Here is a 15,155-nt window from a genome sequence, read left to right as displayed (position 1 = left end):
TCTTCAAAATATTATACTGGTGAAAATCTGCCATTGTAATCTCCTTTCTCTAAACCCCGGGTGGAATTTTCCGGCCGCGCTCGCCCCAAGACAGGAAAATCCAGTCCGAGATCAATGGACCTTTGCATGGTCCTGTCCCGCCAGCTACAATTTTCATGAAGGCGGGATAGGAAAATTCCACCGCCTATCTTTGCCTCACCTTCATTACAAACATTCCCTTTCCTCTCCAAAGTCTTTGAATGTGCTTTCATCTCCCAAATACTGAGCTGGTCTTATCAAAGTGACAAGGAGATCATATGTGACTATGACAGTGGTAAACTGCCCTTCCTTCCTTCTTCACGATCTATCTGAGCCCAAACCGTAACACTGCTTTCATCTTGGCTTTTCACTGTATTAGAGGCAAGATTTTGATTGTCATCCTTCCTTACAAGCAAACTACAGGATTCCAAAACAACTTTGAAATTAAAAACTATTTAAATATGCAATTAATCTTGTTCTCTAATGGAAATTCAGAGGTGACTGGGAACGCATTTTGAAATCTTAAAAATTATTTTATGGGGTATGGACATTGCTGGCTAGGCCAACATTTATTGCCCAATCCTAATTGCCCTCAAGAAGGTGGTGTGAGCTGCCTCCTTCAAACGCTGCACAGTCCCTGTGGTGTAGGTACACAAACAGTGTTATTAGAGAGAGCTCCAGGATTTTGAACCCCCATGAAAGCGAAATGTCAACTCAGGGAAGTCTTTAAAATCACTATAACAATGACTGAATTAGATTGAGTTAGTCAAGAGTGCTCCCACCGTGTCACATTACCTGAGAACAAATGCAATGTAGCTGTTGTGACTTTTCCCTGACCTTGAAGCACTGCTCACTGACCCAGCTGAATCTCCAAAGGCTGAGCGATACGTTCGACCATCAATGTACGTGTTATTACACAATGACTGCTTAAAACAAAAGGCATGAAGCAATTAAGATTATGTCGTTTCTTCAAATCAACTACTTCAAGCAAACATTGAGAAGAGCGTCTCACTTGCGGGGTAAAGTATCAAAGCATCTTTGTTCTGTTAGAAAAAAATTATAATTTTAGCTAATTTTATTTCAAAATCAACAAGCACAGCTGTTGTGTATTCCAGGTGTTTACACACAAACATGTGATGCTATTGCTTGCTTGACTTATTATAGTGTTGTAAATATGGCATATGTTTACCGCCGGTCATGTTTTTATAAGATTTATTCATGCCACATTGTTTGAACATGAATGAATGAGTGGTAGATCGGGGGTAGGTGGGTGGGTAGGGTTGTAAAATGGGTTATAAAATGGGCGAGGTCCTTTATGTCCTTTAGGGAAGGAAATCTGCCCTCTTTACTTGATCTGGCCTACATGTGACTCCAGAGCCACAGCAATGTGGTTGACTCTCAAGTGCTCTCTGAAACGGCCCAGCAAGCCACTCAGTTCAAGGGCAACTAGGGGTAGACAATAAATGCTGGCCAGCCAGTGATCCCCATGTCCCATGAATGAATAAAAAAGGTGAGTAGGTGATAGTTTGTTGAGGTGGCAGGTGGGTGAAGTGGCAGATAGATAGGGTGGTGGGTGGGTAGGGGCCAGGTGAGTTGGGCAACTGGTGGGTAGGATGGCAGGTGGGTGAGATGGGTTAAGCTGAGTGACTGGAGAGTCAGTTCTGTAGCTGACCAGGAGTTAGGCTCGGTTTTAGTCTGTTTAACATTTCATGGCTAATTATCCAGGCAAGTACCTTGGAACTGTTCCAAGACTCTAACTCAGGGTTAGAGACACTTGCAGAGTGTCCTAGGGACCAGGGGAATTGCCCATTAGAAGTTGAAACTTCTAATAGTCAGTGGGTGAGGACTGCCACAGAGTCCCAACGTACACTGCAGTGGTGCATCCGGTCTCCAACGATCCGGAGGCTGGAAGATTTGGGCCAACCTGTAATACATAGTCAATATTCATGCATTATCCATTAGCCTCTAAAGGCTGTGATTTTCAACAAAAAATATACCTGAGAGAATGTCATATTATTTACAGTATCTTTGATGTTAAACAGTAATAGTGACAGAAAAAAAGCATGATTTAGTAGCATATAAATTTCAACAAAAATCTCAACATGAAAAATGGGTTTGTTTCTTATATTTTAAAAAGATGAAAAATTGATGGAAGTGTTTATGTATCTTCAGTTCTCTCTCAGGTTATCAAGAACTACACAAATTACTGAAATTTATTTCTACCACCTAGGGGTCACTAAAACCCATCAAGCTTGTTCTGGTCTTTTAACACAATCCCATCATTTATTATCTCCTTAGTCATGTAATAATATGATACAATCCCTTTAGAGACTGATAACTAAGAATTTTCAGTGGATCACAACACAATTTCAAGTTTTGAGACTTTTACTGTAACAAGCAAACTAAAACATCAATCAAACACTCTTTATAGACAACTTAGACTCTAGACTACAAAAACGTTGTCCGCCAATTAACTTTTAAAATTATCAAAAATCCCTGCTATGGAATACTTTAACTGTCCTTTAAGTAGATATTTATCCTCTCCGAACCAGTCCAAATCTATTTTCCACTCCTCATGGACTCTTTCCTCTATCCTTTCCGAGCCGGGTAACTTCCAACCTCAAGGCATTTGTGGTGAGGATTACCCTGGAAATTCCTACCTTTAGCCAAAACTAGGAAAATCTTCCAGCCTCAGTGAAATCCTAACCGACTTGGGGTTACAATCTCTCATTTTGAGACTAAATATGGTGATGGGTGGCTCCAGCAGCTCCTGTCTCGTCAACCAGAATGGTGGGATCCCGTGCCAGATTCAGCTTTCGGAACCTTATTAATCATGCACAGGCAACTTCCCCTCCGACTCTACTGTTGAGCTGGCAGCAGATTTATCCACTCTCAGATGGCAGGGCATCATATTCAAACACCAGTTCAACACACTGATATCACTTTTCAGCCCATCTATCTTCAGTAGATGTTTGAATGAGCATTCAAGGGATGCAAATAAATGCAAATGGCGTTCAGGCTACCTGCCAGTGGGATGATAGACCTGCCATTAATCCACTATTGGGAGAATTGCAATGTGAGTTTGCATTGGCATTCTGACTTTTTGACTGCTGCCCGATTCTCCACTCCTACCTGCCACCAAACCTGCCGTGGACATGTTGAGAGAATTTGCCCTTCATCTTTTCACTCTGAGCATGAGCTCCCACCCACCTTCATTGTGGTGAATAATAAAGACCTTTTACTATTGTTATGAGGTTGTGGTTTCATTGGACTTTTCTTCAGCAGGTAGTGGGGAGTAAATACACAAAGAAGAAGAAAAGACAAAAAAAGCTACTAACTGATGCCAGTGTTGATTTTGTTGTGCCGACTGTATCATCTGTGTGCTTCTTACTGAAAGCATACTTAAAGGCTTTCCTTACTTCCTCGTTGAGGATACAGCGGAAGATGAAGATGAATAAACCCTAAAAACAAGAATGTTATGAGTACAAACTATCAAAGCTGGTCTCCACAATAAAAGTATTGTAGATTTCTTTCATGAGGCAAGTTCAGCCTTTCTGGCAAGTTATCGCTCTTTGCTCTGACTAGCCCTCATTATATTTTACTACTTTAGTTCCTGTCAAACATACTATGATGAAAGAAAGATGAATTAGTCCTATTTATGATTGCCCAAATTCACAGATACTAAATTGAACTTTTTGCGTGGCTCCTCAGTACCACAACCCAGTGAGCAACGAATATATCTTTGGACACAAATACAATAATTCCAAGCCAACAAAATTGGAGACAGCCCGATAATAATTAACAATACAATTATTTTTTAAAAATACTATCCAAAGTATATACCGTTGAAGATACCATGAACAAAATAGGTATGAGGAGCACTATCAGGACATGTTAGAAATAGTATTAACATTTGTTCCCTGATCTTTCTGTGTCAATAATGTTATTACTCATGGTATATGTAATTTAAGGATACAAGTGGATCTTTGCTAACCTTGACTGGATGACAACTTGCTTCTATATTCAGAATAATAAGGTACAAGGGTGGCACAGTGGTTAGCACTGCTGCCTCACAGCTCCAGGGACTGGGTTCAATTCCTGGCTTGGGTCACTATCTGTGTGGAGTTTGCATGTTCTCCCTGTGTCTGCGTGGGTTTCCTCTGGGTGCTCCGGTTTCCTCCCACAGTCCAAAGATGTGTGGGTTAGGTTGATTGGCCATGCTAAATTGCCCTGAGTGTTAGAGGGATTAGCAGGATGAATGTGTGGGATTACGGGAACAGGACCTGGGTGGATTGTGGTCGGTACAGACTCAATGGGCCAAATGGCCTCCTTCTGTACTGTAGGGATTCTATGATCATGATATTGGGCAGGGTATTCCAGCCCTTCCCATTGGTGGGATCCTCCAGTCATGCCAAAGTCGGCCCCCCAGCGTGAGTTCCCAGGTGGCAAGGCAGGCAAACAATGCAAATTGCCGTAGACTTCAGCATTATTGGAAGATCCCATAGTGGCCAATGGCTCGCTGCATCTGCCATGGGCAAACTTGCTTCAGGAGCGTTGGGAGGTGGAATTGTGTAAACTTCCAATTCCTAATTTGTTTGTACCCAGTTCCACATGCCTTGCTTGTTATGAATATTGTCAGTGATAGTAAGGGAATGGCAGATTTACTGAATCATCACTTTGTATCAGTGTTTAAAGTAAAGGAATAAGTCAGACATCCCAAGGACTCAACAAAATTAACATAAGAAAGATAATGAAGAAATAAATTATATAAATGAGTGACAAATTCACAGGACCAGATGGTTTTCATCCCAGGGTTTAAAGGAAGTAAATGGGAATGTTACAGACGGCCAAACTAAATTCCTTCACAATTCTGCCATTTCAGAACTGTTCCTTTAGATTGGAAAATTTTGCATGATGTGTAAATGACGGAATTAAGGACCAGATAGTTGTTGTTGGGAATTGCTAGAATCTAGAAGGACAGAATGGCTGAACACCATAGAAATTTTCAGTCAATCAGAGTTCCAGCATGAATTTGCAAAGTGTAGGTCAAGCCTAATGAACATGATGGACTTTTTTGAAGAGGTGACTAAGGTAGTGGACAAGGGAATGTCTACGGATGTTATTTATATGGATTTCCAGAAGGCATTTGGTAAAGTCCCTCATAAGAGACTGTTAGCAAAGGCTAATGGAATTGAAAGCAGATTACTGACCTGTGTAGGAAATTGGTAGAGTGGAAGGAGACAGAGAATGTAGATAATGGGCAGCTGTTCTAATTGGCAGAATGTGAGTTGTAGTCTCTCACAAGGCCTGTCTTGGGGCCACAGCTATTCACTGTGCTTACTGACGACTTAGATGATGAGGTAGAAACTCACGTTACCTGGATTTGCCAATGACTCGAAGTTAGGCAGTATTGTAAGCAGTGCAGATGGAAGAGTAAAATTGCAAAGATGTATTGATAATTAAAACAGTGGCAAATGGAGTTCAGTGTAGGCAAATGTAACGTCATCAACTGTGAGCTTAAAATAAATACTTTTGAAATGATGAAACACTAGAAACAGTGGATCTCCATTAAGGAGTTAGACACACAAGATTATTAAAATGTCATGAACAGGTATAGAAAAGAAACAAAAGACTAATGGGATGATGGCCTTTATATCTAGAGGAATAGAACACAAGAAGATAGAAGTCATGTTCTGGCTGGTTAGATTCACGTGGAATACTGCAAGAAATTCTGGAAGAAGACATTGGTCATTGACGAGTCTGCAAGACTGGCACCTGGCCTCCAAAGGTGAAGTTACAAGGAGAAATCAAACAAACCAAGGTCATATTTTCTGGAAATCGGAAGATTAAAGGATGAATTGATTGATTTATTTTAAGATATTATAGGCAACAGATGTCGATGTACTATCTTCATGTACGACAATTACTTTGTTAAGGCAATTGCGAGTTAAACATGTGACATTGATTGTCCCATAAATAGGGACAGGTGGAGCACTTGGGTGGGTGAGCTTCTTGTTGGTTAGTAGCACTGAGGAAGTGCCTTACAATAAACTGGCTTGAACCTAAAAGACCAGTCTGGATGGATTCTTCCACCACAATGATTTATTATGTGCAACAACAGATAGAGTATTTCAGAAGAAACCATTTCATCCAGTTAGAAAATCTAGAATGAGGGGGGCATTGTCGAAAGATTAGAGCCAGACCTTTTGGGAACGAAATTAGGAAACACTTCTTCACACAAAGGGAACGATAAGTTTGGAATCACTTCTACAAAAGGAATTTAATTCAAGAACAATTATTCAGTTGAAAACTGGAGATTGATAGAGTTTTGTTCACCAAATGTATTAAGGGATATGGGGCAAAGGTAGGTACATGGAGTTAGGTTATTGATCATCACTTATGTCATTGAATAATGGAACAGGCTTGAGGGGCTAAACTCTTGTTTCAATGTTCCAAACTATATCTGGTTGCAAGCAGGTAGGGTTGGTCAAGAATAGTGACTTGGGATAATTAACAGCCAAAATGGAGTAAACATCCAATCTGTCGGCGGGTTGGTGCAGACTTGATGGGCCAAATGGCCTCCTCCTGCACTGCAGGGATTCTGTGATGATATCATGAAAACAAAACAACTAATTATTGCAGGTCTGGGTTAAAGGTGAATGAAGAAAAACTTTACCTGGAGACAATTGAAACCAGCAAAGAGGTAGTGGAAAATAATGGTGTCACTGTTCACAGCCAACAAGGCCAGGAGCCAAGTGGTACTGACGATCAGCAGCACCACAAATGCAGTACGCAATCCAGATCTATTAAAACAAAAATTACAATCATTCTGTTGAGGTGGGACACCAATATTTCACCTGCCTTACAAATGTTATTCTTGGAAACAAATGCAACATCCCAATAATATACAACAAACACAATAAAATGCAAATTGTATACATAATTAGCAACAACTTATACTTAAAAAGCACCTTAACAATAACCTCCCAAAATGCTTCACAGAAACATCATAAAAAAACAAAATATACCAAGCCACATAAAGAGATCTTACATCAGATGACTCAAAGCTTATAATCATAGAATCCTATAGTGCAGAAGGAGGCCATTCGGCCCATCGAGTCTGCACCGACCACAATCTCACCCAGGTCCTATCCCCATAACCCCATGCATTTACTCTAGCTAGTCCCCTTGACACTAAGGGGCAATTTAACATGGTCAATCCACCTAACCTGCACATCTTTGGACTGTGGGAGGAAACCGGAGCATCCGGAGGAAACCCACGCAGACACGGGAACAATGTGCAAACTCCACACAGACAGTGACCCAAGCCGGGAATTGAACTCGGGTCCCTGGCGCTGTGAAGCAGCAGTGCTAACAACTGTGCCACCGTGCTGCCCAAGCTTGTTCAATGAGATAGTATCATAGAGGCAGTATTAAGGAGTATCATTAATGAGGACAGTGAAGTCGAGAAGACCTCTGAAAGAAGTAGATCTGCATATAGAGGTGGATTTTATGGGAGGGTGGGCATACTGCTTGCCTCGATGGAAGGAAAGTTTTTTTAAAAACCTGCCCTGCAGCAATAACCAATGGGGATACAGGCTAAACAAGCTCAGGATCAGACTTCTGCCCCTCAGCAAATATTGACTGGAAAAGCTATAGTTCGAGTACTTTAGATGGGTCAGTTTTTGTCCAATGTGTGCAGGAGGGTTTCCTGACACAGTATGTAGATAGGCCAACAAGAGGCGAGGCCACATTGGATTTGGTACTGGCTAATGAACCTGACCAGGTGTTAGATTTGGAGGTAGGGGAGCACTTTGGTGATAATGACCACAATTCGGTTACGTGTACTTTAGCGATGGAAAGGAATACGTATATACCGAAGGACAAGAGTTATAGCTGGGGGAAAGGAAATTATGATGCGATTAGGCGAGATTTAGGATGCATAGGTTGGGGAAGGAAACTGCAGGGGATGAGCACAATTGAAATGTGGAGCTTGTTCAAGGAACAGCTACTGGGTGCCCTTGATAAGTATGTACCTGTCAGGCAGGGAGCAAGTGGTCGAGTGAGGGAACCGTGGTTTACTGAAGAAGTTGAATCTCTTGTGAAGAGGAAGAAGGAGACTTATGTAAAGATGAGATGTGAAGGCTCAGTTAGGGTGCTTGAGAGTTACAAGTTAGCCAGGAAGGACCTAAAGAGAGAGTTAAGAAGAGCCAGGAGGGGACATGAGAAGTCTTTGGCAGGTAGGATCAAGGAAAACCCTAAAGCCTTCTATACGTATGTCAGGAATAAAAGAATGACTAGGGTAAGATTAGGGCCAGTCAAGGACAGTAGTGGGAAGTTGTGCATGGAGCCTGAAGAGATAGGAGAGGCGCTAAATGAATATTTTTCATCAGTATTCACGCAGGAAAAAGACAATGTTGTCGAAGAAAATACTGAGATACAGGCTATTGGACTAGACGGGATTGAGGTTGATAAGGAGGAGGTGTTAGCAATTCTGGAAAGTGTGAAAACAGATAAGTCCCCTGGGCCGGATGGGATTTATTCCAGGATTCTCTGGGAGGCTAGGGAGGAGATTGCAGAGCCTTTGGCTTTGATCTTTATGTCGTCATTGTCTACAGGAATAGTTCCAGAAGACTGGAGGATAGCAAATGTTGTCCCCTTGTTCAAGAAGGGGAGTAGAGACAACCCTGGTAATTATAGACCAATGAGCCTTACTTCTGTTGTGGGCAAAGTTTTGGAAAGGATTATAAGAGATAGGATTTATAATCATCTAGAAAGGAATAATTTGATTAGGGATAGTCAACACGGTTTTGTGAAGGGTAGGTCGTGCCTCACAAACCTTATTGAGTTCTTTGAGAAGGTGACCAAAGAGGTGGATGAGGGTAAAGCAGTTGATGTGGTGCATATGGATTTCAGTAAAGCGTTTGATAAGGTTCCCCACGGTAAACTATTGCAGAAGATACAGAGGCATGGGATTGAGGGTGATTTAGCGGTTTGGATCAGGAATTGGCTAGCTGTAAGAAGACAGAGGGTGGTGGTTGATGGGAAATGTTCATCCTGGAGTTCAGTTACTAGTGGTGTACCGCAAGGATCTGTTTTGGGGCCACTGCTGTTTGTCATTTTTATAAATGACCTGGATGAGGATGTAGAAGGATGGGTTAGTAAATTTGCGGATGACACTAAAGTTGGTGGAATTGTGGACAGTGCAGAAGGTTATTGCAGGTTACAGAGGGACATAGATAAGCTGCAGTGCTGGGCTGAGAGGTGGCAAATGGAGTTCAATGCGGAAAAGTGTGAGGTGATTCACTTTGGAAGGAGTAACAGGATTACAGAGTACTGGGCTAATGGTAAGATACTTGGTAGTGTGGATGAACAGAGATATCTCAGCGTCCATGTGCATAGATCCCTGAAAGTTGGCACCCAGGTTGATAGGGTTGTTAAGAAGGCGTACAGAGTGTTAGCTTCTATTGGTAGAGGGATTGAGTTTCGGAGCTAGGAGGTCATGTTGCAGCTGTACAAAACTCTGGTGCGGCCGCACTTGGAGTATTGTGTACAGTTCTGGTCACCACATTACAGAAAGGATGTGGAAGCATTGGAAAGGGTGTAGAGGAGATTTAGTAGGATGTTGCCTGGTATGGTGGGAAGGTCTTATGAGGAAGGGCTGAGGGACTTGAGGTTGTTTTTGTTAGAGAGAAGAAGGTTAAGAGGTGACTTAATAGAGGCATACAAGATGATCAGAGGATTAGATAGGGTGGATAGTGAGAGCCTTCTTCCTCGGATGATGATAGCGAGCACGAGGGGACATAGCTTTAAATTGAGGGGTGATAGATATAGGACAGATGTCAGAGGTAGGTTCTTCACTCAGAGAGTGGTAAGGGTGTGGAATGCCCTGCCTGCAGCAGTAGTGGACTCGCCAACATTAAGAGCATTTAAATGGTAATTGGATAAACATATGGATGATATTGGAACAGTGTAGGTTAGATGGGCTTTAGATTGGTTTCACTGGTCGGCGCAACATAGAGGGCCGAAGGGCCTGTACTGCACTGTAATGTTCTATGTTCTATGGACAGGAAGTCTCACTCTCAAGAGCTGCTGGGCAATCTAATCGACTGGCAGCTTAAACAATCCTGGCTGCACCAAAGTTCCATTGGGGCTGCAAGGGGATGCAGGAGTAGCAATGGTCACCAGAGAGAAGTAAGTCCCAGGGTTTTAGGGCAGAGAAGGATTGCAGAGTCTAGAAAGCGGGGAGACAGAGAGAAGATGGGAGGAATGAAGGGGACTTCTTTGCAGCTGTGCTCCCCATGTACACATGATGTCTTTTAAATGTAATTGTACCCAGCTCTACCACTTCCTCTGGCAGCTCATCCCATATACAACTTAAAGTTTTTTTAAAAAGATTATTTATTAGTGTCACAAGTAGGCTTACGTTAACACTGCAATGAAGTTACTGTGAAAATCCCCTGGTCGCCACACTTTGGCGCCTGTTCGGGTACACTGAGGGAGAATTTAGCATGGTCAATGCAGCTAACCAGCACATCTTTCGGACTGTGGGAGGAAACCGAAGCACCCGGAGTAAAACCCATGCAGACATGGGGAGAACGTGCAGACTCCGCAGAGACAGTGACCCAAGCCATGAATCGAACCCGCGTCCTTGGCGCTGTGAGGCAGCAATGTTAACCACTGTGCCACCGTGCCACCCATTGTGCCTTCAATCTTGTTTTTTCAATGAAGCCCTTTCAAAAATGCCCTTTGTTTTCTGTCCCGTCTGAAACTGCCCAGTGCTTTAAGGCAGTGAAGTTAATTGCCAATTTATTGCACAGTTATGCGCTTCAATAGACCTAAGAATGGGTGGCCTCGTGTGCAACTTACCCATCCTTGTATGATGGGGAACTGGCCAGGGATGGGCAGGCAGGAGGTGGATTGGGCACCTGCCATATTTTATATGCCCTTCCCCCCAGCCTGTTGATTTTGGAAACCTAAAGTACCACAACACTTCAATGGGTTAAGTGTTAACTATTTGAGAGTCATTTAAGATCATAAATACTGTTGTATACCAGCCATTTTCCGTTCTAGTTTAGCACAAGTTCCTAATGTAAACAATTATTTTTGCCTTTTATTACTGCTTGGAATATTCTGCTCCTCCACTGATTATATTTTTAAGATTAGTTAGAATAAACTTTAATTAACGTGAAGCCATTATTGCCTTGTCAAAGATTTAATCTAAGAGCACTTACACAGTTCCCTTCTTCTCAAAACCTTGGTGTCTTGGTCGACAGGAAGCTTTGGCAGACAGAATATACAGGAAAACATTCATCTGCAAAAAAATACAAAGTCAACAGTGTAAAAGAATTTGAAAACAAGGATAAGAATTTTAAAATGGAGGCTTTGCTAATGTAGATAAGTGAACACACAGATGATAGCTAAACAGGATTGCCTTGCTCAGCATGGAAGGTGCTTAAAACAAAATGGGACCTGTGGCTCAACCCTTTATTCTTACCTGATAAAGGTAACCACTTACACCAGTATTCCATTCACGTGCTGTAATAGTCTTTAAATTCTTTTAAAATAAAGGTATCTGAAAAGGGGGATATCGAAAGATATGAAGAGTGAGCAGGAAAATACGAGTAGGCTTATGTGGAGAAAAGCATGACCACTGACGGAACATGTGGCCTGCTTCCAATCTGTAAAATTATCTGATTATATGATAGAGCATTAAATTTTGCGGCTGCTAAAACTATTTTGAAAGCCTATTGAAAACATTGGTAGGTGGTGTGCTAAGCACAGAATCATAGAATCCCAATAGTGCAAAAGGAGGCCTTTCGGCCCATCGAGTCTGTGCCGAATCTCTGACAGAGTATCTTACACAGGCCCACTCCCCCACCCTCTTTCCGTAACCCACATATTTACCAACATCTTGGAACATTAAGGGGCATTTTATCATGGCCAATCCACCTAATCTGCACATCTTTGGATTGTGGGAGGAAACTGGTGCACCCAGAGGAAACCCACGTAGACATGGGGAGAACATGCAAACTCCATACAGACCTCAGGCTAGAATCGAACCCAAGTCCCTGGCATTGTGAGATTGCAGTGCTAACCATCCTGCCACCCTGTCTGCTGAGGGGTTTTAAAATATATTCAGAGACATTCACTGTCCACGGCCAATGATAGTGCTATGTAATAGATTGTCCTTTTTGATGTAAACTTTAATTATTTAAGAGCAAATTTGCAAACTTACAGAAACGGCTGCAGTTATAGGCCCTGCAAAGCTCCATATCAAGGTGTCATAGATGGACAGCCAGCAGAAATCAGGATTACCATATCCCTCGGGATCAAGGCCAACGGCTAAACCTGCAAGAGATGTTACAATAATTATGAGAATGGTTCCGGGGATATGAGACTTCAGTTACAAGGATAGATTGGCAAAGCTGAGACTGTTCTTTTTGGAGATGGTAAAGCTGAGAGAGGATTTGATAGAGGTATTCAAAATCACGAAGGGTCTGGATTGTAGGTCGGGACAAACTGTTCCCTTTGGTGAAAGGATTGAGGACCAGAGGACACTGATTTAACGGGATTGGCAAAAGAAGCAATGGTAACATGAGGAATTTTTCTTCAGCGGGTAGTTAGGACCAGGAATGCACTGCCTGAGAGTGTGGGGGAGGCAGATTAAATCATGGCTTTCATAGGGTTATTATTTGCAGAGAAAAAAAATGTAGGGCTCAGGGGAAAGAGGATGAGTGAGAGAGCCAGCAGAGCAGCTCTTACAGAGAGATGGCACTGGCACCATGAGCCATGTAGCCTCCTTCTGTGCTGTTACCATCCTGTGATTCAAATCCTTTCTGCAGACCAACTGGCTTGTGTTGCATCCTGCATCAGAAGCTAGTGGGAGCATGTAGCATATGTCAAGACATATGTGGAGTTATTGTGCAGTAGGAAATGAATCATATTCTTAGTTGATTTCTTCTCAGCCACAGATATTTAGGATTTTTGTACCACTACTGAAGATGAACGTAACTTAGAAAGTGGATGTCACTATTGTAGGTGCACCTCATCTCGCTCGGAAAAAGAGAACGAAGTTAGTATTTCCAAATTAGGCAAGGAACAAATACCTGTGATAAAGGCAGGGACACCCCAGCCAACCATGTAGTAGAACCGCATGGGGCCATAGTTGATGTCACGGACCTCTGTTAACATGCGGTAAATGTGAAGCCCTTCCAAAAACATCCAGGCAAAAGTGCACATGTAGAAGAAATGGAGCAGAATGGCAATCACAGTGCAGACAAACTGAGGATGACAAGAGAAAGGACAAATGCAATGCGTCAATTAGATATTGATTACTGTGTATAAACACAAGTGGGTGCAGGTCTGTGCACTGGACGTTGCATATAATTTACGGCATAGAAACAGGGCTATTTGACCCGACTCATTTATGCCAGCCTTTTTGCCATTCAAAACTCTTCTCACCCTACTTCATCGAACCTGATCAACAACCTCTTTTTCGATCATTTACTGATCTAGCCTCCCTTAAATGTGAGTGTGCTATTTGCTTCAACCATTCTCACAATTTAACAGCAAACTGCACAACATGGGGCCAAAGGCCAGAATACATCTCTATCCAGTGAGCTAGATGAAACTCTCAGCGTTACCTTTTAAAAACATTATCATTAATCTGGATAGCTAAATGAACCAGTATGGTTTATTAATACTAAATAAAACTAATTAGCAGTGGAATGATTTAGGAAGAGTTATTAGCAAGATTCCTAATATGGAGTCTTTAGATGTTCAATGTCAAAGGATCTTGGGTTAATGTATACTTGTGTGCCAGTTTGCAGATAAATGGTGAACTGCTGAGTTGTACAGGTTAAGAAGATCCCAATACATTCGTCCAAGTATACTAAACTAATCTCAGCACCAATAATGCAGATGCTACAATTACCCTCAGTATCCACCAGAGAGGTGAAAAAAAAGCCTAACTTTTATCCAGCACCTCTTGCTGCAGATAGAGGTACAGACATTAGGTGAGACATTAGGTGAGGATCAAATAGCGCACAGACATTTGCTGCTGGACTCAGATGGGAACAAGAGCTTTTGAGTTGAGGTGTCGTAATGGCCAAAAAGGGATTGCCACACAGAAATAACACTAATTACTGCTTGAACTTTACAAAGAAATTCCACATGGCACTAACAACTTTCTGTTTGGAAAATAGAACATGATCAACTGTAGAACGGTATTCTTAAGGGTTTGCCAAATAAAGTTAGATGCTAGGCCGGGAGAATTAGGATACTAGAGGAATGTGCTTTTAAGGGCCTTTTTTTGGTCCTTGACCTGTCTAATGTTCTCATCCATTGACTCTGTCTACACTTCCTGCTGCCTCGGCAAAGCAGCCAGCATAATTAAGGACCCCACACACCCTGGACATTCTCTCTTCCTCCTTCTTCCGTTAGGAAAAAAGATACAAAAATCTGAGGTCACATACCAACTGACTCAAGAGCAGCATCTTCCCTGCTGCCATCAGACTTCTGAATGGACCTCCCTTGCATTAAGTTGATCTTTCTCTCCACCCTAGCTATAACTGTAACACTACATTCCGCACTCTCTCATTTCCTTCTCTATGAACGGTATGTTTTGTCTATATAACGCACAAGAAACAATATTTTTCACTGTATACTAATACATGTGACAATAATAAATCAAATCAAAATCAGCATGTACATAGATTCCTAAAGTTATTTACTTAAAGAGATTCAGGCGTAAAAGGTGAAAAGATTGAGGCTTTTAAATGATTAATGAATTGAACTTAGGCCAGTTAGATTTGAAACAAATAGATGTGGGAAATATATTTTTTCAAGAACAGTCACTTCCCTCTGGAATAACCTGGAAAGACAATATGGTGAGGGTGGGTTCACTCAGATCCTTTAATAGTGATTCTTGCAAGTTCTTAAGACATTTCCAATTGCTTTTTCCCCAATTCTGTAACCTTCCAATACTGTAGTTTGCTCACTGTACCACCAGAGGTCTCCATTGCCTAGTTTAAACAATATTTTCATACCTCCAGCGCAAAAGCACAATTCAAAAGATTGCAGTAATTATTAAAGCTAGACCACTAAACCTCATTTATTTAATTCTCCTAAAAGGT

General features: G+C 41.9%; 1 protein-coding gene across 5 annotated transcripts in view; it reads right to left on the bottom strand.

The window, feature by feature from the left end:
* Window positions 1-15,155, bottom strand: part of celsr2 (cadherin, EGF LAG seven-pass G-type receptor 2) — a 325,531-nt gene that overhangs the window by 11,734 nt on the left and 298,642 nt on the right. For 3 of the 5 annotated variants that reach the window (XM_078242273.1, XM_078242272.1, XM_078242277.1), the window contains 6 exons: window positions 13,128-13,302; window positions 12,257-12,369; window positions 11,253-11,332; window positions 6,695-6,821; window positions 3,357-3,479; window positions 814-944 (listed from right to left, as the gene is read on the bottom strand). In XM_078242273.1, coding sequence (XP_078098399.1) covers window positions 814-944; window positions 3,357-3,479; window positions 6,695-6,821; window positions 11,253-11,332; window positions 12,257-12,369; window positions 13,128-13,302 — 749 coding nt within the window. The remainder of the gene's footprint in view (window positions 1-813; window positions 945-3,356; window positions 3,480-6,694; window positions 6,822-11,252; window positions 11,333-12,256; window positions 12,370-13,127; window positions 13,303-15,155) is intronic. The other 2 variants (XM_078242276.1, XM_078242274.1) reach the window with 1 other exon arrangement.

This window comes from Mustelus asterias, chromosome 25 (assembly GCF_964213995.1).
Source record: "Mustelus asterias chromosome 25, sMusAst1.hap1.1, whole genome shotgun sequence".
In the NCBI taxonomy this organism is placed as follows: domain Eukaryota; kingdom Metazoa; phylum Chordata; class Chondrichthyes; order Carcharhiniformes; family Triakidae; genus Mustelus; species Mustelus asterias.
This window is presented reverse-complemented; position numbering and strand designations above follow the sequence as displayed.